General features: G+C 48.9%; 1 protein-coding gene across 1 annotated transcript in view; it reads right to left on the bottom strand.

Moving 5' to 3' along the window:
- The window catches only part of cacna1ha (calcium channel, voltage-dependent, T type, alpha 1H subunit a), a 105,896-nt gene that overhangs the window by 41,646 nt on the left and 38,603 nt on the right, over positions 1 to 25,647 (bottom strand). The window contains exon 8 of the mRNA XM_051715927.1: positions 14,978 to 15,333. Within this exon, the coding sequence (XP_051571887.1) occupies positions 14,978 to 15,333 (356 nt within the window). The remainder of the gene's footprint in view (positions 1 to 14,977; positions 15,334 to 25,647) is intronic.

The raw sequence follows: 25,647 nt of genomic DNA, 5'->3' as shown, positions 1-25,647 counted from the left end.
TTCTTTAAAGTTAAGAAGTCTCCAAACCCCTAAAATCACCATAACAGCCTCTTCTGTTCCCTATCTGTCACTCACTCGACGTTGTGTCGATGTAGTGACACTAGGGGTCACTCTTGGGAGCCCCAAACACCTCTGCTTTTTTGAAAAAAGGCCAATGAGAGTTGGCGAGTGGAATTTGCATGCCACTCTCCCGGACATATGGGTATATAAGGAGCTGGTATGCAACCACTCATTCAGATTTTCTCTTCGGAGCTGAGCGGTTCTATTCATTGAAGCTGAGTTCATCCGCAAGTTCATTCACCTCATCTGCTGGATTTTATGGCGCATTTCAGTGGCTTCTCCCCCTCTGCACCCGTGGAGTGCAGAGAATGCCCCTGGGCACTTCGGAAGAACAACAAAAGAGTATATTCTAAAAAAAGAGTATATTTTCATTCTAAAAGAGCGGCACACATGGAACGTCTTTTTAAAGATGCCTTTCCGTTTGTGTGCTATTCCTGGTTGTGGTCGTTATCTCTCCGCTTCTGACAGCCACGATCGCTGTCTTACGCTTCTGGGCGCTGCCCACATGGAGACATCGTTCGTGGATGGGTCTTGTCCTCATTGCGAGAACATGACCATGGCAACGTTGCGGTCGCGGCTCGCATTCTTAAGAAAGGCCGTACCGGTTAGCAGTGGGGGCGATTTGGGGACATCAATGCGACCACCTCTGCCGGGTATCCCCCCACGGACCTCCCATTTCCCAGCACACTTGCTTGCCCCGGTCAGGCGCTCGGATGAGACCGCCGGCTCGTCTCAGAGTGACTTCGGCCTCTTGTTCGGAGTCTGGGAAGACGACGAGTTATCGAGCGCAGCATCGGAGAGCGGGCTTGTCCATTCGGACGCAGAGGCTTCGACTGGGCTTCCTCCTTCAGGAATGGTCGTCCAGTCCCAGGCCGATGTGGAAATGACAGATATGCTTTCCCGGGTGGCCTCGAGCGTCGGGTTAGAGTGGAACCCTCCACTCTCCCCTGAACCCTCGTGGCTTGACAATTGGTTCCTGGGCTTGGGGCGCTGCCCATGGCCACGCCCCGCCCCTGTTCCTTACTTCCCGGAAGTGCATGAGGAGCTGAAAATTTCTTGGGAGGCACCTTTTACTGCCCGGTCCCGGTCTTTCAGCTCCCCCGCTCTCACTACCCTCGATGGTGGTATTCGGTGATCCCCCAGGTGGATAAGGTGCTCACGGTGCACTTGTGTCCGCACAGCGTCGCCATCCGGCATGGGCGCCTGAAGCTCCCGTCCAGGGCTTGTAGGTTTACGTCGTCCCTGACGGCTAAGGCCTACGGTGCCGCTGGACAAGCCGCCTCCGCCCTGCACGCCATGGCTCTCCTGCAAGTACACCAAGCCAAGGCACTAAAAGAACTGCACGAGGGTAGTTCTGACCTGGGATTGATGCAGGAACTGCGCTCAGCGACCGACCTCGCTCTCCGGGCGACGAAGGCCACGGCACGGTCTCTCGGGCAGGCGATGTCCACCTTGGTGGTCCAGGAACGCCACCTTTGACTCAACCTGGTCGACATGAGAGAGGCTGACACGGCACGGTTCCTTGACACCCCCATCTCCCAGGTTGGCCTGTTTGGCAACACCATTGAGGACTTTGCCCAGCAGTTCTCGATGGTGAAGCAGCAGACGGAGGCTATTCAACACATCCTGCCCCAGCGCGGCTCAAGACCCCGCACCCCGTCTGCTCGTCGCCAAGGGCATCCTCCTGCAGCAACAACACCGGCTCTGCCGCAGCCCGCCCCCATGGCCCAGCCCCAGCATGGAGCCCAACGTAGGAAGCAGACGCCACCCATCTCACGGCCGGCCGCTAAGAACCAGAGGAAGGCTTCGAAGCACCCCTAAGACGGGCAACCCAAGGGCGAGGAGACCTGCTTCTCTGGAGCTGGTGAGCAGACCACTCCATCCCCCGGTGGAGGGCCAGGAGGAGAATCCTTTGTTTCATTTTCTGCCGCATGCCCAAGAGGCTGCGGTACCCAAAAGTTCAACAAAAGAGTGGTTTTCTCGTTTCCTGGGTCACATGTCCGGTGCACACGGCTGTCATCATGACCACTGTCCAATTTTTGCAGGTATGGCACTCCAGCGGCGGACCTCCCGCCCCTGTGTGCCCAGCTGTGGCACAAACACGCCCACACAGGATTGGTTCCGGTGGACTACGGGGACGAGACTCCTCCTCCCCCTTCCTTGGCCAATCTTATGATGGGCGGCAGGAGCCAGGTAAGTGCTTCGATGTCCCTGGACTCAGCACGGCCACAGAGCTTAAATCCCCTCTATGTGGCACCTTGAGCTCCGCCCCACCATGAGGGCCCAACCGCCGGTACATCCGAAATGATCATTCCCTTGGTCCCCCTCGCCCGGAGTTTGGGCGCATGGCTCGTGCTTTCCAACCCATCATGATGGCTGACCCGGACCGTCCGACTCTGCTACGCGATGCAGTTCGCCAGGCGCCCGCCCAGATCAGCGGCGTCCGCTTCATGCGCTACCTTGCATGCGGAGATCTAGCTTGTCCCTCCAGCCGAGATTAAGAAAGGGTTCTACAGCCCTTACTTCATCGTACCAAAGAAAGGCGGTGGGTTGCGACCAATCCTGGACCTGCTAATACTGAACCGGGCTTTGCACAGTCTCCCGTTCAAGATGCTGATGGAATCAAGATTGGTTCGCGGCAGTAGACCTGAAGGACGCGTACTGCCTCATCTCGGTCTTACCTCGACACAGACCCTTCCTGCAGTTTGCCTTCGAAGGTCAGGCGTACCAGTACAAGGTCCTCCTCTTCGGCCTGTCCTTGTCCCCTCGCGTCTTCACGAAGGTCGCAGAGGCAGCCCTTGCCCTGCTAAGGGAAGTGGGCATCCGCATCCTCAACTATCTCGACGACTGGCTAATCCTAGCTCACTCTCGAGAGTTGCTGTGCACACACAGGGATCTTGTGCTCCAGCACCTCAGCCAGCTGGGGCTTCGGGTCAACTGGGAAAAGAGCAAGCTCTCTCCAGTTCAGAGCATATCTTTTCCCATTTTTGAGTTGGACTCAGTCTCAATGACAGCACACCTCATGAACGAGCGCATGCAATCGGTGCTGAACTGTCTGAAGGCATTCAGATGGAGGACAGCGGTTCCACTGAAACTTTTTCAGAGGCTCCTGGGGCATATGGCATCCTCAGCGGCGGCCACACCGCTCGGGTTGATGCATATGAGACCGCTTCAGCACTGGCTTCAGACTCGAGTCCTGAGATTGGCATGGTGCTGTGGGACACATCGCATGGCCATCACACCGATCTGTCGCCGCCTCTTCAGTCCTTGGACCGACCTTGCATTTCTACGGGCAGGGGTTCCCCTAGAGCAGGTCTCCAGGCGCGTCATGGTTACAACAGACGCCTCCAAGATGGGCTGGGGCACCGTATGCAATGGGCACACGGCCGCCGGCTCCTGGACTGGCCCACGGCTGCATTGGCACATCAACTGCCTAGAGTTGTTGGCAGTACTGCGCGCCCTGCAGAGGTTCCAGCCGTTGACCCAGGGCAAGCACGTGTTGGTCCGGTTGGACAACACAGTGACGGTAGCATACATCAACTGTCAAGGCGGTTTACACTCCCGTTGCATGTCACAACTCACCCACTGTCTCCTCCTCTGGAGTCAGCAGTGAGCCTCTCACATACCGCAGCGGATGCGTTGTCACGTCAGGTTACTCTCAGAGGAGAGTGGAGACTCCACCCTCAGGTAGTCCAGCTGATTTGGAGTCGATTCGGTTGAGCACAGGTAGACCTGTTTGCATCCTGAGAATCCTCCCACTGCCCGCTTTGGTACGCCCTGACCGAGGCACCCTTCGGTATAGATGCGCTGGCACACAGCTGGCCTCCTGGACTACACAAATATGCGTTTCCCCCAGTGAGCCTACTTGCACAGACCCTGTGCAAGGTCAGGGAGGATGAGGAGCAGATCATCCTAGTGCACCCTACTGGCCCACCCAGACGTGGTTCTCAGATCTCACGCTCCACGCGACAGCCCCCCCCCCTAGCAAATTCCCCTGAGGAAGGACCTTCTTTCTCAGGGACAGGGCACCATGTGGCACCCGCGACCAGACCTCTGGAATCTCCACGTCTGGCCCCTGGATGGGACGTGGAAGACCTAAGTGGCCTTCCACCCGCGGTGGTAGACATGATCACTCAGGCTAGGGCTCCCTCTATGAGGCACCTGTATGCCTTGAAGTGGCGTCTGTTCGCTAAGTGATGTTCTTCCCGACACGAAGACCCCCAGAGATGCGCATTCGAATCAGTGCTTTCCTTCCTGCAGGAGAGGCTGGAGTGGCGGCTGTCCCCCTCCACCTTGAAGGTGTATGTAGCCGCTATTTCGGCTCATCACGATGCAGTAGATGGTAAGTACTTGGGGAAGCACGACTTGATCATCAGGTTTCTGAGAGGCGCTGAGAGGTTGAATCCCTCCAGACCGTGTCTCGTCCCCTCGTGGGACATCTCTGTAGTCCTTCGGGGTCTAGAGGGAGCTCCCTTTGAGCCCTTGGAGTCAGCTGAGCTTAAGGCTCTCTCTTTGAAGACTGCCCTCCTGACTGCACTCACTTCCATCAAAAGGGTAGGGGACCTGCAGGCGTTCTCTGTCAGCGAATCGTGCTTGGAGTTCGGCCCAGGTTACTCTCACGTGATCCTGAGACCCCGACCGGGCTATGTGCCCAAGGTTCCCATGACCCCTTTTAGGGATCAGATGGTGAACCTGCAAGCGCTGCCCCAGGAGGAGGCAGACCCAGCCTTGGCGTTGCTTTGTCCGGTGCGAGCTTTACACAGCTATTTGGATCACACGCAGTGCTTTAGTAGCTCTGAGCAGCTCTTTGCCTGCTTTGGTGGACAGCGGAAAGGAAGTGCTGTCTCCAAATAGAGGATCACCCACTGGGTCATTGACGCCATCGCTATGGCATATCAGGCTCAGGACATGCCACCCCCTGCGGGGTTACGAGCCCAATTTACCAGGAGTGTGGCGGCCTCCTGGGCCCTGGCCAGTGGCGCCTCTTTGGCAGACATCTGCAGACCAGCGGGCTGGGCAGCACCCAACACCTTTGAAGATGTGCACTCTTGACTCCCAGTCGTGTTCACAGACTGTGATCCCTGGATGACTTTCCTCAGCCCTCTGGCAGTTAAGTTTGCGGAGAAACTCGCTGCCGGCCTAGTACGTGTGCTAATGAGACCCTGTACTGAGGTAGATGCTCCACATGTGCTGGTTCCCCGAAGGCGACCCCATGTGATATCTTCTGCAAAATTGTTTCCCTGTCGGTAAACTGTGTCTTCCTTGGGCAGAGGCCCCTCTGCCCCGGACGCCATGCTTTGTAGAAACTCCTCCCCCTACGGGTAGGACCTACCATGGGACCTCTCCACATGACATACTTCCGACAAGACTCTGTAAGACCATGTGACGTATTCCACTCAAACCCCCCCCCCCTTTTTGGGCGGGGTGTGGTCTCCGCGGTGTCATCCCCTTGGGAGGGACACCCCCCGATGCAGACACTTATGGCTCCCAGTCGGTTTACAAATTCCACTCTTTTTGGGGAGAAAAGAGAGGAAAAGAGGCCTTGGCTGGGCTAGCCTGTCCCTATCGTTAGAAATTTTTTAACACCAATTGCTCTCCAAACTGCCTTTCAGCAAAATAACAGCATTTATGCATACTGTATATTACCCACAATGCAGTTGTCAAACCCAATGCAATAATTCACATGCATCACTGTTTGTATTGCTTAGACTTAAGGGTTAGGGATTTTTCACAACAGCTTCGCAACCACACAGCAATGCCCTGGTAACCATGCAAAACACCCCAGTATCATGGCGACAAGTTTTGCAAGGGCAATTACCATTATTCATCAGCAAACTAACAAGGACAATTGCATCTATGTGAACTTTTGCAGTTAATCCAAGATGAACTTCAAAGACATTAGTCATTAATCTTACAGTTCATACAAAATCTTTGTTTTAAACACTGACCCTTAACACTTTCTTAGTTTAATAATTTTAAACTATGACTTGCACTATACATAACTAATATTGCCATTATATTCATGTTGTTTAATCATAGGGGAACTGGCCACCACAGTGAGTCTGGTTTCTCCCAAGGTTATTTTTCTCCATTAACCAACATCTTATGGAGTTTTGTGTTCCTTGACACAGTCGCCTTCAACTTGCTCACTGGGGTTATAAATACAATTATTATTTAATTACTTATTTTTAAACAATTCACAATCATATTTTATCAAACTACACAATGATGACTCTAAGACATTATAGATATTACAGTTCCCTATCTGTCACTCACTCGACGTTGGTGTCGATGTAGTGACACTAGGGGTCACTCTTGGGAGCCCGAGACACCTCTGGTCTTTGATAAAAGGCCAATGAAAATTGGCGAGTGGTATTTGCATGCCACTCCCCCGAACATACGGGTATAAAAGGAGCTGGTATGCAACCACTCATTCAGATTTTCTCTTCAGAGCCGAACGGTCATGCTCATTGAGATGAATACTACTGTTCATTCACCTGCTGGATCTGACGGCGCATTTCAGCGGCTTCTCCCTCCTCTGCACTGGTGCACTGCAGAGAATGCCCCTGGGCGCTTCGGCAGAAAAACTAGAGAGTATATTTTCTGAAAGAGCATTTTTCCCCTCTAAAAGAGTATATATTTCTCTAAAAGAGCGCACACACGGAACGTCTTTTTAAAGACGCATCTTTTTAAAGATGCTTTTCCGATTGTGTGTTATTCCTGGTTGTGCTCGTTATCTCTCGCCTTCTAACGGTCACGATCACTGTCTTTCGTGTCTGGGCACTGCTCACGCGGAGACAGCGTTCGTGGATGGTCACATTCTCATTGCGAGAATGTGTCCATGGCAACGTTGCGGTCGCGGCTCGCCTTCGTAAGGAAGCGAGCCACCCCAGAGGCTCCCGCCTCAGTCCTTTTACCCACGGGTTTGAGGCCAGCGCGGCTAGCACTGGGGGCGATTTGGGGACCCCAATGGGACCGCCTCCGCCGGGTATCCCCCCGCAGACCTCCCATTCCCCAGCACGCTCGTCTGCCCCGATCGGGCTTCCGGGTGAGTCCGCCGGCTCGTCTCACGGCGAGTTAGACCTCTTATTCGGAGCCCGCGAAAGTGATGAGCTCTCGAGCGCAGCATCGGAGAGTGGGCTCGTCCAGTCGGAAGCCTCAGCTGGGCTCCTCCCTTCGGGGTCGATCGCCCAGTCACAGGCTGACGCGGAGATGACGACATGCTTTCCCGGACAGCCGCGAGCGTCGGTTAGAGTGGATTTCACCGCTCTTCCCTGAACCCTCGCGGCTCTGTGATTGGTTCCTGGGCTCGCGGTGCCACTCAAAGCCACGCCCCGCCCCATTCCTTTCTTCCCGGAAGTGCATGAAGAGCTGACAAGGTCACGGGAGGCACCTTTTACTGCCCAGTCCCGATCTTTTCAGCTTCCCCGCTCTCACTACCCTCGATGGTGGGGCGGCCAAGGGTTATTTGGCAATCCCCCGGTGGATAAAGGCGCTCGCGGTGCACCTATGCCCGCAGAGCGCCGCCACCTGGCGCGGGTGCCCAAAGCCCCCGTCCAAGGCCTGTAGGTTTACGTCGTCACTGACGGTCAAAGCCTACGGTGCTGCTGGACAAGCCGCCTCCGCCCTGCACGCCATGGCTCTCCTGCAAGTCCGCCAAGGCACTAAAGGAACTGCACGAGGGTAGTTCCACCCCGGGATTGATGCAGGAACTGCGCTCGGCAACCGACCTCGCTCTCCGAGCGACGGAGGTCACGGCGCGGTCTCTCGGGCGGACGATGGCCACACTAGTGGTCCAGGAGCGCCACCTTTGGCTCAACCTGATCGAGATGGGTGAGGCCGACAGGACACGATTCCTTGCTGCCCCCATTTCCCAGGCGGGCCTATTCGGCGACACCGTCGAGGACTTTGCCCAGCAGTTCTCGATGGTAGAGCAGTAGATGGATGCTAGCTGGCTTGTCCTGCCCCAGCGTGGCTCAAGATCCTGCACCCCATCTACTCATAACTGAGGGCGTCCCCCTGCGGTGACTGCACCGGCTCCGCCGCAGCCTGCCCCTCCGGCCCGGCCCCGGCGTGGAGCCCACCGCAGGAAGCCGACGCCACCCGTCTCACAGCCGGCACCGAAGAACCCACGGAGGTCTTCGAAGCGCCCCTGAGATGGGCGACCCAGGGACAACGAAACCCGCTGCTCTGGAGCTGGTAAGCAGATCTTCTTTTTGTTACCTTTTGCATTTAATTGTGCTGCATGCCCAAGTGGCTGCAGTACTCAAGAGCTCCGCAAGAGTGGTTTCCTTGTTCCCTGGGTCACATATTCGGTGTGTACGGCTGGCATCACGACCACCGTCCACCACTCCATTTGGCAGGTTGGCGCTCCAGCGGCGGTCTCCCGCCCTGAGCACCCAGCTGTGGCACAAATCCGCCCCCGATGTGACAGTCTACACGGGTCATGAGGACAGGCCTCTTCCTCCCCCGTCCCAGGCTGTTCCAGGGGGGTCACAAGGAGCCAGGTAAGTGCTTCGATGTCCTCGGACTCAGCACGGCCACGATGTGGTGTGGCACCTCAAGCTCCGCCCCGCCGCGAGGCCCCACCCACTGGTACAGTACCGAAAAAAGGCGGTGGGTTGCGGCCAATCTTGGACCTGCGAGTACTGAACCGGGCCTTACACAGACTCCCGTTCAAGATGCTGACGCAAAGACGCATTCTAGCGAGCGTCCGGCATCAAGATTGGTTCGCGGCGGTAGACCCGAAGGATGCGTACTTTCACGTCTCGATCCTTCCTCGACACAGACCCTTCCTGCGGTTTGCGTTCGAGGGTCAGGCGTATCGGTACAAGTCCTCCCTTTCGGCCTGTCCCTGTCTCCTCGCATCTTTACGAGGATCGCAGAGGCTGCCCTTGCCCCGTTAAGGGAGGTGGGCATTCGCATTCTCAACTATCTCGACGACTGGCTAATCCTAGCTCACTCTCGAGACGGGTTATGCGCACACAGGGACCTGGTGCTCTCACACCTCAGCCGACTAGGGCTTCGGGTCAGCTGGGAAAAGAGCAAGCTCCTCCCGGTTCAGAGCATCTCTTTTCTCGGTTTGGAGTTGGACTCAGTCTCCTTGACGGCGCACCTTACGAACGAGTGCGCCCAGTCGGTGCTGGCCTGTTTGAAGGCATTCAAACAGAAAACAGCGGTTCCACTGAAACATTTTCAGAGGCTCCTGGGGCATATGGCGTCCTCAGCGGTGGCCACCCCGCTCGGGTTGATGCATATGAGGCCGCTTCAGCACTGGCTCCAGACTCGAGTCCCGAGACGGGCATGGCGCCATGGGACACACCGCGTGGCCATTACGTCGGTCTGTCACCGTCTTTTCAGCCCTTGGACCGACCTCTCGTTTCCACGAGCAGGTGTTCCGCTAGAACTGGTCTCCAGGCGCGTCGTGGTCACGACAGACGCCTCCAAAATGGGCTGGGGCGCTGTTGGCAACGGGCACGCAGCCGCCGGCCTCTAGACAGGTCCGCGGCTGCGTTGGCACATCAACTGCCTCGAGTTACTGGCAATTCTGCTCGCCCTGCAGAGGTTCCGGCCGTTGATCCAGGGCAAGCACGTGCTAGTTCGGACAGACAGCACGGCAGCGGTAGCATATGTCAACCGCCAGGGCAGTCTGCGCTCCCGCTGTATGTCATAACTCGCCCGCCGTCTCCTCCAACGGAGTTAGCAGCACCAAGTCGCTGCAAGCCACTCACATCCCGGGCAACCTCAACACTTCGGCGGACGCGCCGTAACAACAGGTTACCCTCAAGGGAGAGTGGAGACTCCACCTTCAGGTGGTCCAGCTGATTTGGAGTCGATTCAGTCAGCCACAGGTGCACCTGTTCGCCTCCCAAGAATCCTCCCACTGTCCGCTCTGGTACGCCCTCACCGAGGCCTTCCTCGGCATAGACGCGCTGGCACACAGCTGGTCCCCTGGCATTCGCAAATATGCGTTTTCCCCAGTGAGCCTGCTCGCACAGACCCTGTGCAAGGTCAGGGAGGACGAGGAGAAGGTCGTCCTGGTAAGCACCCTACTGGCCCGCCCAGACGTGGTGCTCGGACCTCACGCTCCTCGTGACAGCTCCCCCGGGCAAATTCCCCTGAGGAAGGCCCTTCTTTCTCAGGGAAGGGGCACCATCCGGCACCCGCGCCCAGACCTCTGGAATCTCCATGTCTGGCCCCTGGACGGGACGCGGAAGACCTAAGCTGTCTCCCACCTGCGGTGGTAGACACGTTCACTCAGGCTAGGGCTCCCTCTACGAGGCGCCTGTATGCCTTTAAGTGGTGTCTGTTCGCTAAGTGGTGTTCTTCCCATCAGGAAGACCCCCAGAGGTGCGCAGTCAGATCAGTGCTTTCCTTCCTGCAAGAGAGGTTGGAAGGGAGGCTGTCCCCTTCCACCTTGAAGGTGTACGTTGCTGCCATAGCAGCACACCATGACGCAGTCGACGGTAAGTCCTTAGGGAAGCATGATCTGATCATCAGGTTCCTAAGAGGTGCCAGGAGGCTGAATCCCTCCAGGCCACGCCTTGTTCCCTCATCGGACCTCTGTAGTTTTTCAGGGTCTACAGAGAGCCCCCTTTGAGTTTTGCAGTCAGCCGGGCTTAAGGCACTCTCCTTGAAGACTGCCCTCCTGACTGCGCTCACTTCCATCAAGAGGGTAGGTGACCTGCAAACGTTCTCTGTCAGCGAAACGTGCCTGGAGTTCGGTCCGGGCTATTCTCACGTGATCCTGAGACCCCCGACCGGGCTATGTGCCCAAGGTTCCCACCACTCCTTTTAGGGACCAGGTGGTGAACCTGCAAGCGCTGCCCCAGGAGGAGGCAGACCCAGCCCTGTCGTTGCTGTGTCCGGTGCACGCTTTACGCATCTATTTGGATCACACGCAGAGCTTTAGAATCTCTGAGCAGTTCTTTTTCTGCTTTGGTGCACAGCGGAAAGGAAGCACTGTCTCCAAGCAGAGGATCGCCCACTGGCTCATTGACGCCATAACTATGGCATGTCTCGCCCAAAACATGCCGACCCCGGTAGGGCTACGAGCCCATTCTGCCCGTGGTGTAGCGGCTTCTTGGGCCCTGGCCAGAGGTGCCTCTCTAACAGACATTGCAGAGCAGCGGGCTGGGCAACACCCAACACCTTTGCAAGGTTCTACAACCTCCGGGTGGAACCGGTTTCGTCCCAGGTAGTGGCACGCAACACAAGCGGATAAGCCTGGGATAGCCGGCCGGGTGTATCACTTGCACATAGCGCCTTCCACCTCCTTTTGAGCTGAAGACGTGCGCTGTTAATTCCCAGTAGTGTTCACAAAAGTTGTTCCCTGGTTGACTTCCTCCGAGCCCTGTGGCAGTCGAGTTTTCGGAGAGACTCGCTGCCGGCCCAGTACACGCGCTAACTAAGAGCCCGGTTCTTGGGTAGGTGCTCCACATGTGGCGGTTCCCTGTAAGGCTAACCCCATGCGATCTATATCTTCCGCAAGTTCGTTTCCCTACTGGCAAACTGCGTCTTCCTTGGGCAGAGTCCCTCAGTCTCCATGTTGTAGTAACTCCTCCCCCATTGGGCAGGATCTACCTTGAAGGCTCTCCACATGGTTGGAAAGACCATGTGATGTATTCTTCCACTTAAATATCCCCCCCTCTCTTGGTGTGGTCTCCGCGGTGTCCTCCCCTTGGGAGGGACACCCCCCGACTAGACCTGGCGGCCCAGTCAGATAATCCCCCTTCTTTTTTAGGGAGTGGAAAAAGAGAAGGGGAAGGAGGCCACGACTGCGTTAAGCCTGTCTCTATCTCTGGGTAGTCGACTTGTCCCCAAAAAGGGCCGTTTGACACTCATAACTGTGTTGGAGGAGGTTACGTGTCGACCTGGTGCGCTGGCTATGAGGCACACAGCAAGTCTGCCCACCACACAACGCCAGTTCATGTAACACAGTTCAGCCTTGTGGCATTTTGTATAGGGACCCCTAGTGTCACTACATCGACACCAACGTCGAGTGAGTGACAGATAGGGAACGTCATGGTTACTGGTGTAACCTCCGTTCCCTGATGGAGGGAACGAGACATTGGTCCCTCCTGCCACAATGCTGAACTACCCGCTGAAATGGCCGGACCTTATATCGGCTCCTCAGCGTAAAACCTGAATGAGTGGTTGCATACCAGCTCCTTTTATACCCGTATGTTTGGGGGAGTGGCATGCAAATACCACTCGCCAATTTTCATTGGCCTTTTATCAAAGACCAGAGGTGTCTCGGGCTCCCAAGAGTGACCCCTAGTGTCACTACATCGACACCAACGTCTCGTTCCCTCCATCAGGGAATGGAGGTTACACCAGTAACCATGACGTTTTATCTTCTGTTAATGCCTGATTTTCTGTAAAGCTGCTTTGAAACGATGTGTGTTGTGAAAGGCACTATAGAAATAAAAAAGACTTGACTTGATTACCACCCACGTTCTTAAGAAAAATTTAATATTTAGTATGCACTACATATTTAATAATATTTATTAAAGATATTACAATGTCAGGAATGTAAAATAGTAAATGTGAAATTCCCCCTCATGTGTTCAGTTTATCCACCCGACACAGAGTTCTTCAATGTAACCCTTAACGCAACAACAGCTGCAGAAAATGGCAGACCGTAACTAGTTTATAAGATGTCCAAAATCCACACACATTCCTTCCTGTAAGACTTCTGTCAGATTGGCTGAATCTCAAACCACAGGTCTGGGTATGAAACCATGAGTGATAACATCTCCAACGACAAGGCCAGGAGAGAGACAGAGGTATGGTCTGAAGCATTGCAGCACAACACAGTTACATAACCAGGGAGATCTGTTGGCCCAATAAGGCTATGAATCCTCACCATTGTTTATGAATGAAAATAAATAGCGCGCTAACCTTTGTGCATACACCAATTCTATTCTGCTGAGGAATACATCGTTTGGACTTTGATATAAGACAGGCATAAGTCAACAGTTCTACTTGTCCTTTGAAGCAAATGGCCTTCATTTCCTCTTATGGGATGTTTTTCATAACTAACCATCATTACTAAAGCAATCTAAGTCCTATATAAAGCCAGGTGTACACTGTGCAATTTTTTCTGTACTATACAATTGTTGCTTGTCAAATTGTACGATATGTCCCAAAGATGTACAATCTTGGGTTAAAGGCAAGACAGGCTGTGCTACATCAATGTAAAGTCTTTCATGTGCAATATACATCTTAGGACTCTGGTGGCGATTAACAGTGTTGACTAAGTGTTTAACATCAACTGGGTCATGTTCTGACATCCTTATTAACACTAAAATGGTACAAACCTAAGCAAGAACATGCACTAATACTGGTAATGTTTTTCGCATGAAAAAGAAAATAAAGTCTGAGTGTCTGAAGTCTATCGTAGCTTGGTGAAATGGGAATTTGTCGACAGCTCATTCCTCAGAGCGAACTCAAGGTAATGTTGATAGTCAGTGCTGGGTGTTAGTAATTGTAATCTAATTACTTTTAGTCAAAATGTAGTGTAATGCATTGTATTTTAAATTCTTGTAATCAGATAACAGTTACTGACTTTCAATTAATGTAATTACTTTTAAAGTACATTATAGGGTTATGCTTATATCTAATTTATTATTTATGTAGGATACATGAATTATGGCCCTATGACGAGTCATTGTGAAGGAGAAATGTGAGGTGCTGAGTGTATGACTTGTGTGCAACAATGAGCAAGGAAGAAATATAGACATTATTTTAAATTTGTTGAGCAGAAAAGTGTTTTAGGAAGGAACTTAAGAGTAAAGTAATTAGTAAAGTAATCTGATTACTATTTTTAGAGAAATAATTAGTAATTTGTAGTGGATTACAATTTTTGAAGTAACTTACCCAACACTGTTGAAAGTACAATCATAGCATGAAGGGAACACAAATTAACATAATGTGTACTGTATGTATAATATATATAGCAAGAATGACCATATGTAACTGAACGTTTCTTCGTCTCTCTTTGTCACACACTTTCTCTCATGTCATCAATTGATGCTCTTATTAGTTCTTTATTAAACTGCCTTCGAAGTACCTATCACACTGGACTGTGACTGAAAATTTCAGACAATGTCAGAACTTCACTGGAGGCTAAAGGGGGTAACACTCCAGACGCATTTGGCGGACATCACACAATGTCCTAAAATTCAAAAGATACGTATCCTTTATATAGCCTACACAATGTATTTTCAGTAACAAATTTGTCTTTTTGTGGTTTGACATTTTGTATAAAACCTTTGCTACTTTAGAGAAATTGCATAATAAACCTCGCCCTTTCTAATCCTTCAGTTTGTGCAGCTGCACCGCTTTTTTTTAACATCAACCTGTAAACTCGACGCCACTCTGTGCAAAAACCTTCGTATGTAACTTTTGGCTGTATGGTGATTAGATTTACTGTTTTGGACTACCACCTCTATTCACCGCACCAACGTGTTCTATGTGCGATACCTGTGCGTTGTCCAACCCTGTGACGTGGCAAAAAGCTTCTCATCTGGTATGCGATTGGCTTAGGATTCATAAGAGTGGCAATTAATAGGCAATGAGCATGTCACACTAAGTGATCAAAGACAGTCAATTTTGTCCTACAACGAAAGAAAACTAAGATTAGCAAAATTTGTCTCAGATGCAAAAATCGTGCGCACCTGGCTTAAGAATCCAAAAACTAGCAGATGAGTGAATCTGTGGACCTTTCATTCTTTAAAATGAATGCAATGTAATTCTGATATGTCGATCATAATGTGAATGGAACGCAAAAAAAAAATTTATTTTTCATATCATGTAGACAAGGTCAAAATTGTGGCAAATATTGTACAGTGTGAAATGTGGAATGTTAGCAAAAAATAATATCATGTGTGAGGGACTCCATGTTTGCACTCACCTGCTCATGGTATTCAATCCCCATACTTAAAGTGTTGATGAGGATGGCAATCATAATTCCTCGATTAAAGTATTTGCTATCCACTATGCGTATCAATCTGTCCCGAAAGTCATCCCAGTACTGCACCAATCGGTTACGTTTCTCCAGTATTTTGTGATGGGATGAACGGCTGGGTTTGAACTCAGCTCCGTGGGAGAACTCATACACCACATCCCCTTCTGACCTGGAGAAGTCTGAATCACTCAGCTCCAAGTCCATGGTTTCCAGTGCCCTAACACAATACGGGCAGCTCAAGAGCTCCAAAAGCAGAGTACTAGGCACCACACCGGCGATCTGCAGAAGCACACGACTGTGACCTACAGAGAAAAACAGTCAGTGAACAGCTACTGTGTTTCATATATTTCTATTTAGGAAACATAAACATAATTCAACAGAGATGGAAAACCATGGCCAATAACATTTATTTTAAAGAAGCTAACAAGCTCATTTTTTAAACGTATAGCTAGTATAGAGGTGAGCATGAATGATGACTTTTATCATTTTTGGGTGAACTATCCCTTTAAGAGCATTACTTCATTACAAGAGGGACTTATATTTATATGCAACTGCACTCTCATGTATAAATCATCAAAATGATTTATTCCAGCTGTCTTATAACTCAAACATCAATAGATGTCACAATCAACTTGATGTTTATTCTCAGATTATTTGAATACACATAACTGACTACACATGTATCAGCTGTGTCTAATTGGGTTAATTTTATGAGTTAGATTATTCTAGTTACTATAACTTTTATTTCTGTTTCCTTTTCCAGCCATGGTCGATAAGAAATAGGCAGTGCCACCGCCCCGTGTATTGTGTTCAAGTGATTTGCCCTCACTTGATCTTGTGATCTCACAACCTCAAATAAAACTAATCGCTCTAATCAGAGTATGTCCGTGGCTGCCCTCTTATTCTAATGTGTTTCCTAAAGGCCCACTTTAGCCTGTGGTAATGAGCTGAAGTGGAGGTGACTCAAGCAGCAATCACAAATTACTGCTGGCAGAGGCAGTGGATTTGAGGTAAACATCAAGTACATATGCCATATATCCTCAGTCACACTGCAAAGGCTGAAGTGGGAAAAAAAAACCAGACCTGGATATGAAAGGCAGGCTCTAGTTATGTGTTGCTGGACAAATAGAATAATGCAAAAATAAATTTGCTGAATTCTGCTCATGCCTTCCAAATATGTTCTGGTCATGCTTGTCAATGAACTACTGTACTTCAACTGTTACACAGTTAAAGGAATATCCAACTAAAATGAAAGCTCTTTCTTCTATATTGTATGGAAATTGTATTGCATGTTCATTTTCTTGTACAAAACAAACAGCACCAACATTCAGCTTTTTGTGTTCCACAGAAGAAAGAAAGTCATATGGGTTTGAAACGATATGAGGCTGAGTAAAAATGACAACATTTTCATTTTTGGGTGACCCTTTCCCCCCAATGATAAAGTATGATTAGCTGTTCCTCTATCTGTTGTTGCAGGACTGTAAGAATTTTCAGGGCTGCAATATAATCCATTTTGTACTTTTGATAGTCACAGTCACTTGTGGAGTGCTGTCGTCCCCCCTATCTTTTAAAGATTGTGTTAATGACTTTAACATTTGAGGAATTGATTTTATGTCACATCCGTAAAGGGCCACCGAACAATCACTTCTGGGAACACTTACCATTATTCTGCTTCAGGCCATGTGAAGTGAGTTAAATAACACCTGATGTGAAGTGGAAACAACTGTCTGCTTTACACATGGTATTAACATCCTATTCAGGTGAGCCATTTAAAACGGCACCCTAAATACAGGTGTAAACAGGGTTCAAAACTGGAGATTCATCCACGTTAAGCACAATCTACTGGGCTTGGTAGAAAAAAAATTATTTCTCGATTAATTGTGATCTTTTAAAATTATAATTTTTTTTGTAATGTACCAACTTAGAAGGTTCCATGTTCCCTGAGAGAGAACTCCATATGTAGGCAAAATTACATAATAAATAAATGTAAAATGATATTATAAATGTAACATTATTAATGAAATATACACAAATGAATCAGATTTCCCAATGTGATTTGATTCTGATTCACAAGCTCTCAATTCGATTCCAATTTTGATACGATTTGAGAGCTTGTGAATCAGAATCAAATCAAATTGGGAAATCTGTATTGATGCCCAGCCCTAATTCTAATTCAGCAATGTGCTAATCTATCCAGATGCATCCTGGACCCAGACAACAGTGAAGAACCATCTACTCACTATCCTCACTCATCCACTGCACTAAAACAAGGGTTTTAAATTTGGCCAATTAAATATTTGGAAAAGTGCAATAACAATCTTAATTCTATATACACCAATCAGCAACAACATTAAAACCACCTGCCTAATATCGTGTAGGTCCCCTTCGTGCCACCAAAACAGCTCTGACCCGTTAAGGCATGGACTCCACAAGACCTCTGAAGGTGTCCTGTGGTATCTGGCACCTCGGGTTGGGAGGGTTACTTTTAAAATGTAATCTGTTACAAGTACTGTTTACTAATTAAAAAATGTAATCAGTAATTTAATACAGTTATCTTGATAAGAAATTAATGTAATCAAATTACTTTTTGATTACCTCAAGATCGCATTTGTGAATAAAGTCAAGAGAAAAGACATATGTTCTCAGTGACTTTTAATCATACCTTCTGAATGCAAACAAACCGTGTTTGAATAATGTTATGAGTGATGTAGCTATTATTATATATAAGAAATAAAACATGAAAAAAAGGGACACTGCCTCCTTAATAGGAAAACAGAATATGTTCAAATTTAGAACTCTGCATTTTTAACCAAATCGGGTAAGTCCTCTATCTGTTACAGAATATAGTTTATTTTCTCATCAAGAAAATACAATTAGAACAGATGCACTGAATTACGTATGTCTTGGTAAACATTAAAAAATCTGACAGGATATACCTCAGATTCAAAAACAAAACAAAGTTGAATTCTGCCATGTATTGCAGTTAGCATGTAGACTAATTGGCACTGACCATTCATTAACTTCTGATTGCAATTGGCAGATCACATGCTATCTTCATCATCATCGTTATAATTAATGCCTCCAGTGCCTGTCATCTTGTTTTAAAGAATAGATTAAAATAGATTTAAACCTTTTTAGTGTGTCTTGATTAACTTATTCCTACTTTCTATGAGTTTTAAAATGTTACATTTGCAAGTATTTCTCCCTCACCCATACTTTTGAACTGTTCTTAACAGTACATTTATAAGTATCAAAATCAGATAAATTATCCATTGCACTTTTCCCCTAAGAACTTAATAACATTTTAAATTAATTTGATATTCAAGTGTACAATCTGGATTTTTTTAACAAAGAAAAAAATAAATGCTGTCCCAATTACTGTTGTCATTACAACATGAAAGCATTTCAGAGAACAATTTTAGAGTTTCAACTGAAGTAAGGATGGAAATGAAAAGTCACAATAAAGTTTAGACAGTAGGCATCCCGTGTACCGAATACTGGCCGTTGTTTCTTCACTTCTATTCCTGCTCTCGCAAAAACAATCGACAGATGGTCGGACGGCGAAATTAAGGAACACATATGACTAATTTTAGCTAAACTTGCTAAAGTGATTTTTGTGTGGGTCTTACCTTTAAATGCTTCTTTAAATTATATGTCGGGTCCTTGGAAAATCACTGCATCTTCACAGCTGGAAGGTAAATTTCACTGAACTGTAATGTTGTTTCCCTTTTCTCCATTGAAGAGAAAAGAATGTCAGAATTTCCACAGAAATCATAATAGTCCTCTAGTGGCAATTGCGATGAAACAGCACTTTTAATGGTTTGACCACGTTTGCCTTGAGAGCGCAGTGTTGACCTGAGACAGGTGTAATTTACACATGTGATAGTAAATGGCGGCAGATTCATGTGAGTCAAGAGAAAGAACCAGAAGAGATCTCCAGTGAGCATCTGATCATATCTGTACCACTATAAAGTAAGCAGCGGTCTTTATCATTTTATTTCAGGAGGATCTTTTGTTTATTTTTTTATATACTGTATACAGAAGTTGGTGCTGCGGATGGCTGCTTCGGTGTGGAGCTCTCATTTTTTTATTACTTTTGTTTGTTTGTCATGTCTTTTGTTACTCTTTCCCGATCAGTTTCATCAGAGATGAACTGCTAAATATTCGGTGGAGCATACCTGATAATTTTTGCTGGTGTTTGATTATTTGGACATTTTATTAGACATCTTAGTTGGAGGCGCAGCAGTGTTCTACAAGTGCTCCAAGAGACACAAGCAAGGGAAGCGTGCTGACGTGCTTGTGAAGCTTCGTCAACGCTGCTTTAGGACTCCACTGCTGAGTATTCATCTGGCGAATGTCCGCTCCCTCATCAACAAAACAGATGAACTGCCTCTGCTCACTCAAACAAATAAGGACTTTTCTGTGTTTCACGGTACCCAACAGTTCAGCAAAAGAGCGGTTTCCTTCCTCCCTGGGTCACATACCCAGTGTGCACGGTCGTCATCATGACTACCGTCCACAGGTTTTTCCTTGCAGGATTGGCGCTCCAGCGGTGGTCTTTCTGCCCCTGAGTGTCCAGCTGTGGCACACAGCCGCCCCCGATGTGGCAGTCTCCACGGGTTACGAGGACAGGCCTCTTCCTCCCCTGTCCCAGGCTGTTCCGGGGGTGGTCACAAGGAGCCAGGTAAGTGCTTCGATGTCCCTAGACTCAGAACGGCCACGACGTGGTGTGGCACCTCGAGCTCCACCCTGCCGCGAGGCTCCACCTGCCGGTACGTCCGATGACGTTGTCCCCTTGGTCCCCCTTGTGCGGAACTTGGATGCGTGGCTTGCGCTTTCCAATCCGTCGTGATGGCTGATCCGGACCGTCCGCCTCGGCTACGCAATTCAGTTCACCAGGCACCCGCCCAGGTTCAGCGGTATCCACTTCACCTTGGTCAAGGACAAAAACGCTGCTACCTTGCGCGCGGAGATCGCTACCCTCCTACAGAAGGGCGCGATAGAACCTGTCCCTCCAGCCGAGATGAAGAAGGGGTTTTACAGCCCCTACTTCATCGTACAGAAAAAAGGCGGTGGGTTGCGGCCAATCTTGGACCTGCGTGTACTGAACTGGGCCTTACACAGACTCCCGTTCAAGGTCGCAGAGGCAGCCCTTGCCCCGTTAAGGAAGGTGGGCATTCGCATTCTCAACTATTTCGACGACTGGCTAATCCTAGCTCACTCTCGGGACATGTTGTGCGCACACAGGGACTTGGTGCTCTCACACCTCAGCTGACTAGGGCTTCTTGTCAACTGAGAAAAGAGCAAGCTCCTCCCGGTTCAGAGCATCTCTTTTCTCGGTTTGGAGCTGGACTCAGTCTCTTTGACAGCGCGCCTTATGAACGAGTGTGCCCAGTCGGTGCTGGCCTGTTTGAAGGTGTTCAAACAGAAAACAGCGGTTCCACTGAAACATTTTCAGAGGCTCCTGGGGCATATGGCATCCTCAGCGGTAGCCACCCTGCTCGGGTTGATGCATATGAGACCGCTTCAGCACTGGCTTCAGACTCGAGTCCCGAGATGGGTATGGCGCCACGGGACACATCGCGTGGTCATCACGGCAGTCTGTCACCGTCTCTTCAGCCCTTGGACTGACCTCTTGTTTCTTCGGGCAAGTGTTCCCCTAGAACTGGTCTCCAGGCACGTCGTGGTCACGACGGAATCCTCCAAAACGAGCTGGGGTGCTGTTTGCAACTGGCACGCAGCTGCCGGCCTGTGGACAGGCCCGCGACTGCATTGGCACATAAACTGCCTCAAGTTGTTGGCAATTCTGCTCGCCCTGCAGAGGTTTCGGCCACTGATCCAGGGCAAGCACGTGTTAGTTCTGACAGACAACACGGCAACGGTAGCATATGTCAACCGCCATGGCGGTCTGTGCTCTCATTGTATGTCACAACTCGCCCGCCGTCTCCTCCTCTGGAGTCAGCAGCACTTCAAGTCGCTGCGAGCACTCACATCCCGGGCAACCTCAACACTACAGCGGACGCACTGTCACGGCAGGTTACCCTCAGGGGAGAGTGGAGACTCCACCCTCAGGTGGTCCAGCTGATTTGGAGTCGATTCAGACGGGCACAGGTGGACCTGTTCGCCTCTCAAGAATCCTCCCACTGCCCGCTCTGATATGCCCTCACCAAGGCTCCCCTCGGCATAGACACGCTGGCACACAGCTGGCCCCCTGGCCTGTGCAAATATGCATTTCCCCAGGGAGCCTACTTGCACAGACCCAGAGCAGGTCGTTCTGGTTGCACCCTACTGGCCCACCCAGATGTGGTTCTCGGACCTCACGCTTCTCGCGACAGCCCCCCCCGGCGAATTCCCCTGAGGAAGGACCTTCTTTCTCAGGGACGGGGCACCATCTGGCACCCGCGACCAGACCTCTGGAATCTCCATGTATGGCCCCTGGACGGGACGTGGAAGATCTAAGCGGTTGTGGACATGATCACTCAGGCTAGGGCCCCCTCTACGAGGCACCTGTTTGCCTTTAAGTGGCGTCTGTTCGCTAAATGGTGTTCTTCCCGACGCAGTCGACGGTAAGTCCTTAGGGAAGCAGGACCTGATCATCAGGTTTCTGAGAGGCGCCTCGTTCCCTCATGGGACCTCTCTGTAGTTTTTCAGGGTCTACAGAGAGCCCCCTTTGAGCCTTTGCAGTAAGCCGAGCTTAAGGAACTCTCCTTGAAGACTGCCCTCCTGACTGTGCTCACTTCCATCAAGAGGGTAGGAGACCTGAAAACGTAATCTGCCCCAGGAGGAGGCAGACCCAGCCTGTCATTGCTGTGTCCGGTGCGCGCTTTACGCATCTATTTGGATAGCACGCAGAGCTTTAGGATCTCTGAGCAGCCCTTTGTCTGCTTTGGTGCACAGCGGAAAGGAAGCACTGTCTCCAAGCAGAGGATCGCCCACTGGCTCATTGATGCCATAACTATGGCATATCATGCCCAGGACATGCCACCCCCGGTAGGGCTCCGAACCCATTCTACCAGGGGTGTAGCGGCTTCCTGGGCCCTGGCAAGGGGTGCCTCTCTAACAGACATTTGCAGAGCAGCAGGCTGGGCAACACCCAACACCTTTGCAAGGTTCTACAACCTCCGGGTGGAACCGGTTTCATCCCAGGTAGTGGCACGCAACACAAGCGGATAAGCCTGGGATAGCTGGCTGGCTGTATCGCTTGCACATAGTGCCTTCCACCTCCTTTTGAGCTGAAGACGTGCGCCATTAATTCCCAGTAGTGTTCACAAGCTTTGTTCCCTGGTTGACTTCCTCCGAGCCCTGTGGCAGTCGAGTTTTCTAACTAAGAGTCCTGTTCTGAGGTAGGTGCTCTGCATGTGGCGGTTCCCTGTAAGGATATCCCCATGCGATATATATCTTCCACTAATTAGTTTCCCTGTTGGCAAACTGCATCTTCCTTGGGCAGAGCCCCTCTGCCCCAGTCTCCATGTTTGTCGTAACTCCTCCCCCGTTGGGTAGGATCTACCTTGAAGACTCTCCACATGGTCGGAAAGACCATGTGATATATTCTTCCACTTAAATATCCCCCCCTCTCTTTGGGCGAGGTATGGTCTCCGCGGTGTCTTCCCCTTGGGAGGGACACCCCCCGACTAGACCTGGCAGCCCAGTTGGATAATCCCCCTTCTTTTTTAGGGAGTGGAAAAAGAGAAGGGAAAAAGAGGCCACGACTGGGTTAGCCTGTCTCTATCTTTTGGGTAGTCGACTTGTCCCCAAAGGGCTGTTCGACACTCATAACTATGTTGGGGGAGGTTACGTGTCGACCTGGTGTGCTGGCTATGAGGCACACAGTAGTCTGCCCATCACACACCGCCAGTTCACGTAACACAGTTCAGCCAGTTGTGGTGTTTCGTATAGGGACCCCTAGTGTCACTACATCGACACAATGTCGAGTGAGTGACAGATAGGGAACGTCATGGTTACTTGTGTAACCTCCGTTCCCTGATGGAGGGAACGAGACATTGTGTCCCTCTTGCCCCAACGCTGAACTACCCGCTGAAATGGCCGGACCTTGTCTCGGCTCCTCAGCATAAAACCTGAATGAGTGGTTGCATACCAGCTCCTTTTATACCCGTATGTCCGGGGGAGTGGCATGCAAATACCACTCGCCAATTTTCATTTGCCTTTTATCAAAGACCAGAGGCGTCTTGGGCTCCCAAGAGTGATCCCTAGTGTCACTACATTGACACAATGTCTCGTTCCCTCCATCAGGGAACGGAGGTTGCACAAGTAACCATGACGTTTACAGGAAAACTCAGACATCTTTGTCATGCCAAAGAGGATGCTTACAGAAGTGAGGATAAAATATTGTACAATCAGGCCTGAAAAACAATGACCTAGGAGTGGCTAAAAGAAGCTACTCTGAAAAGTTGAAAAAACTGTTTTCAGCCAACAATCCAGCATCTGTGTGGAAAGGCTTGAAAAGCATTACCAAGTATAAGAAACTTCCCTTTCGCTCTGTAGAGAACCAACAAATGGCTGATGAACTGAATGTGTTTTACTTTGAAAAGCCCAGTCTCACACCCCTCCCCTGCTCTGATCTTCTCTTCACACAAACGCTAAAGTGGGCAATACATAGTATTAAGAACTAAGGGTGTGGAGACTTTTGAACAGGGGTCATTTCATTTTTTTCTTTGTTGCCATGTTTTGTTTTATGATTGTGCCATTCTGTTATAACCTACAGTTGAATATGAATCTCATAAGAAATAAAAGAAATGTGTTTTGCCTGCTCACTCATGTTTTCTTTAAAAATGGTACATACTGTATAGTACCAAACCATTCTCCAAGGGTATGCAAACTTTTGAGCACAACTGTATATATATATCTCGCAATATCCAATTACATTGGAAACCCCCGGGCAGAGGGTTCGGTGAATATTCTTGATTTAGTGGTTTTGCATTGAAAATTTATTTTATTTATTTAAAAAACAAAAAAACTTAAATCAAATACATTTCTAAATTAAAATTGCACTCCAAACGAAACAAAAATGCAAATAAAATAATGAAGTTATAAAAGAATTATATATATATATATATATATATATATATATATCACCTTTCCATTTACTGTCAGGCAAGTATCCATCTAAACATGCAGGCGGAATATTACTTACACAAATGAAGACATAAAAACAATTATAAATGTAAAAATAATAATTATAATGATGATAATAATCACTGAAATATAAATCATGGTTCGATGTGAACGTGTTTTTGTATTATTTTATATATCTTGTATTATTTTACAGGCTGCAGAGTTGTGTTCACAATTAACTGCTCTGTGGAAATAAAGTGAAGGAACTCAAAGCTGAGCTGAGCTGAGATGTCTGAGGTCATTTGCAGCACTTATAGATAATACTGTTCTTGCAAAACAAAACAAAAAATCAGAAGACAGAAACAAAGAACGAGTGAGAACCTTTTACATGCGCGTGTTCCACGAGACTGCACGCCTCCGTATCAGCACGTCATATATGCGCATAGATGGCTTTTCTGTCATCTGTTTTTAATAATATTATAAAGTATGTTTCTTCAAGTGTGTGTCTGTGTGTCTACGGGCAAATTATTTGTAATATTAATTTTATAATAATAATAGCCTAATAATAATAATAATAATAATAATAATTTAATACATGGGAAAACGAGCCAAATATTGTCTTGACATGATCAAAGGCATCAGCTATTGGCGATCACTCTGACCATCGTCGATCCCCGAGATCATCGTCTGTCGGCACAACACTAATGTGCATTTCTCTCTATAAATTAACAAAATGTTCAGACAGTCTCCTTGCTAGTTTTTCCGACACATTCAGAATCATTACCGTTTATGGCTCGCTTCGTGCGTGTGCTTGTAAAATGTATATTTTTAAGGCTCATTATTACGGTTTAGTATTTCTCTGTAATGTAGAACAGTGTTAGCAATGTTACTTATAAAATTCTTTCTCAGCCCTGGAACTCAAACAATTTTCTGATGCCCCCCCCCCCCCCCCCCAAAAAAAATATTTAAGTAATTCAATTAATATCATAAACGTGCGACTAGTCGACTAATGGCTTAAATTAACGCCTACTAGTCGACTAGGAAAATCTTGCTGAGAGGATTAATGGTGCCCCCCTGCCCACCCTCCAAGACCTGTACATCTCCTAAAAGAGGAAACGTGCAGGTAGAATCACTCTGAACCCCACACACCCAGCCCACTCCCTTTTTGAACTGCGCCAGGACAACCAGGCACAAGAACAGTTTTTACCCTTTTACCACATGAACAATTAAACAGCCTTCAGGACTCCCATAGTGCAATAATGTATAAATATGACATGAACATATGTAAATTCACGTATATTTAATTAAATAACTATACATACCCCTACCCTGCACATATATTACCACTTGCACTTGTACATACGCCATTCTATGTTATATGTCCTATTTTTTGTGTCTATTTATACTCTTACCTTGTTTTATATTTTGTGTCTCACTGTAATGTTCTGTGTGCACTTGCTTGTTTCTCCTATCACCAAAAAAAATTCCTTGTGTACGTGAGCACGCTTGGCAATAAAGCTCATTCTGATTCTGGTATATTGAGA

The sequence above is a fragment of the Myxocyprinus asiaticus genome, chromosome 14, assembly GCF_019703515.2.
Source record: "Myxocyprinus asiaticus isolate MX2 ecotype Aquarium Trade chromosome 14, UBuf_Myxa_2, whole genome shotgun sequence".
In the NCBI taxonomy this organism is placed as follows: domain Eukaryota; kingdom Metazoa; phylum Chordata; class Actinopteri; order Cypriniformes; family Catostomidae; genus Myxocyprinus; species Myxocyprinus asiaticus.
This window is presented reverse-complemented; position numbering and strand designations above follow the sequence as displayed.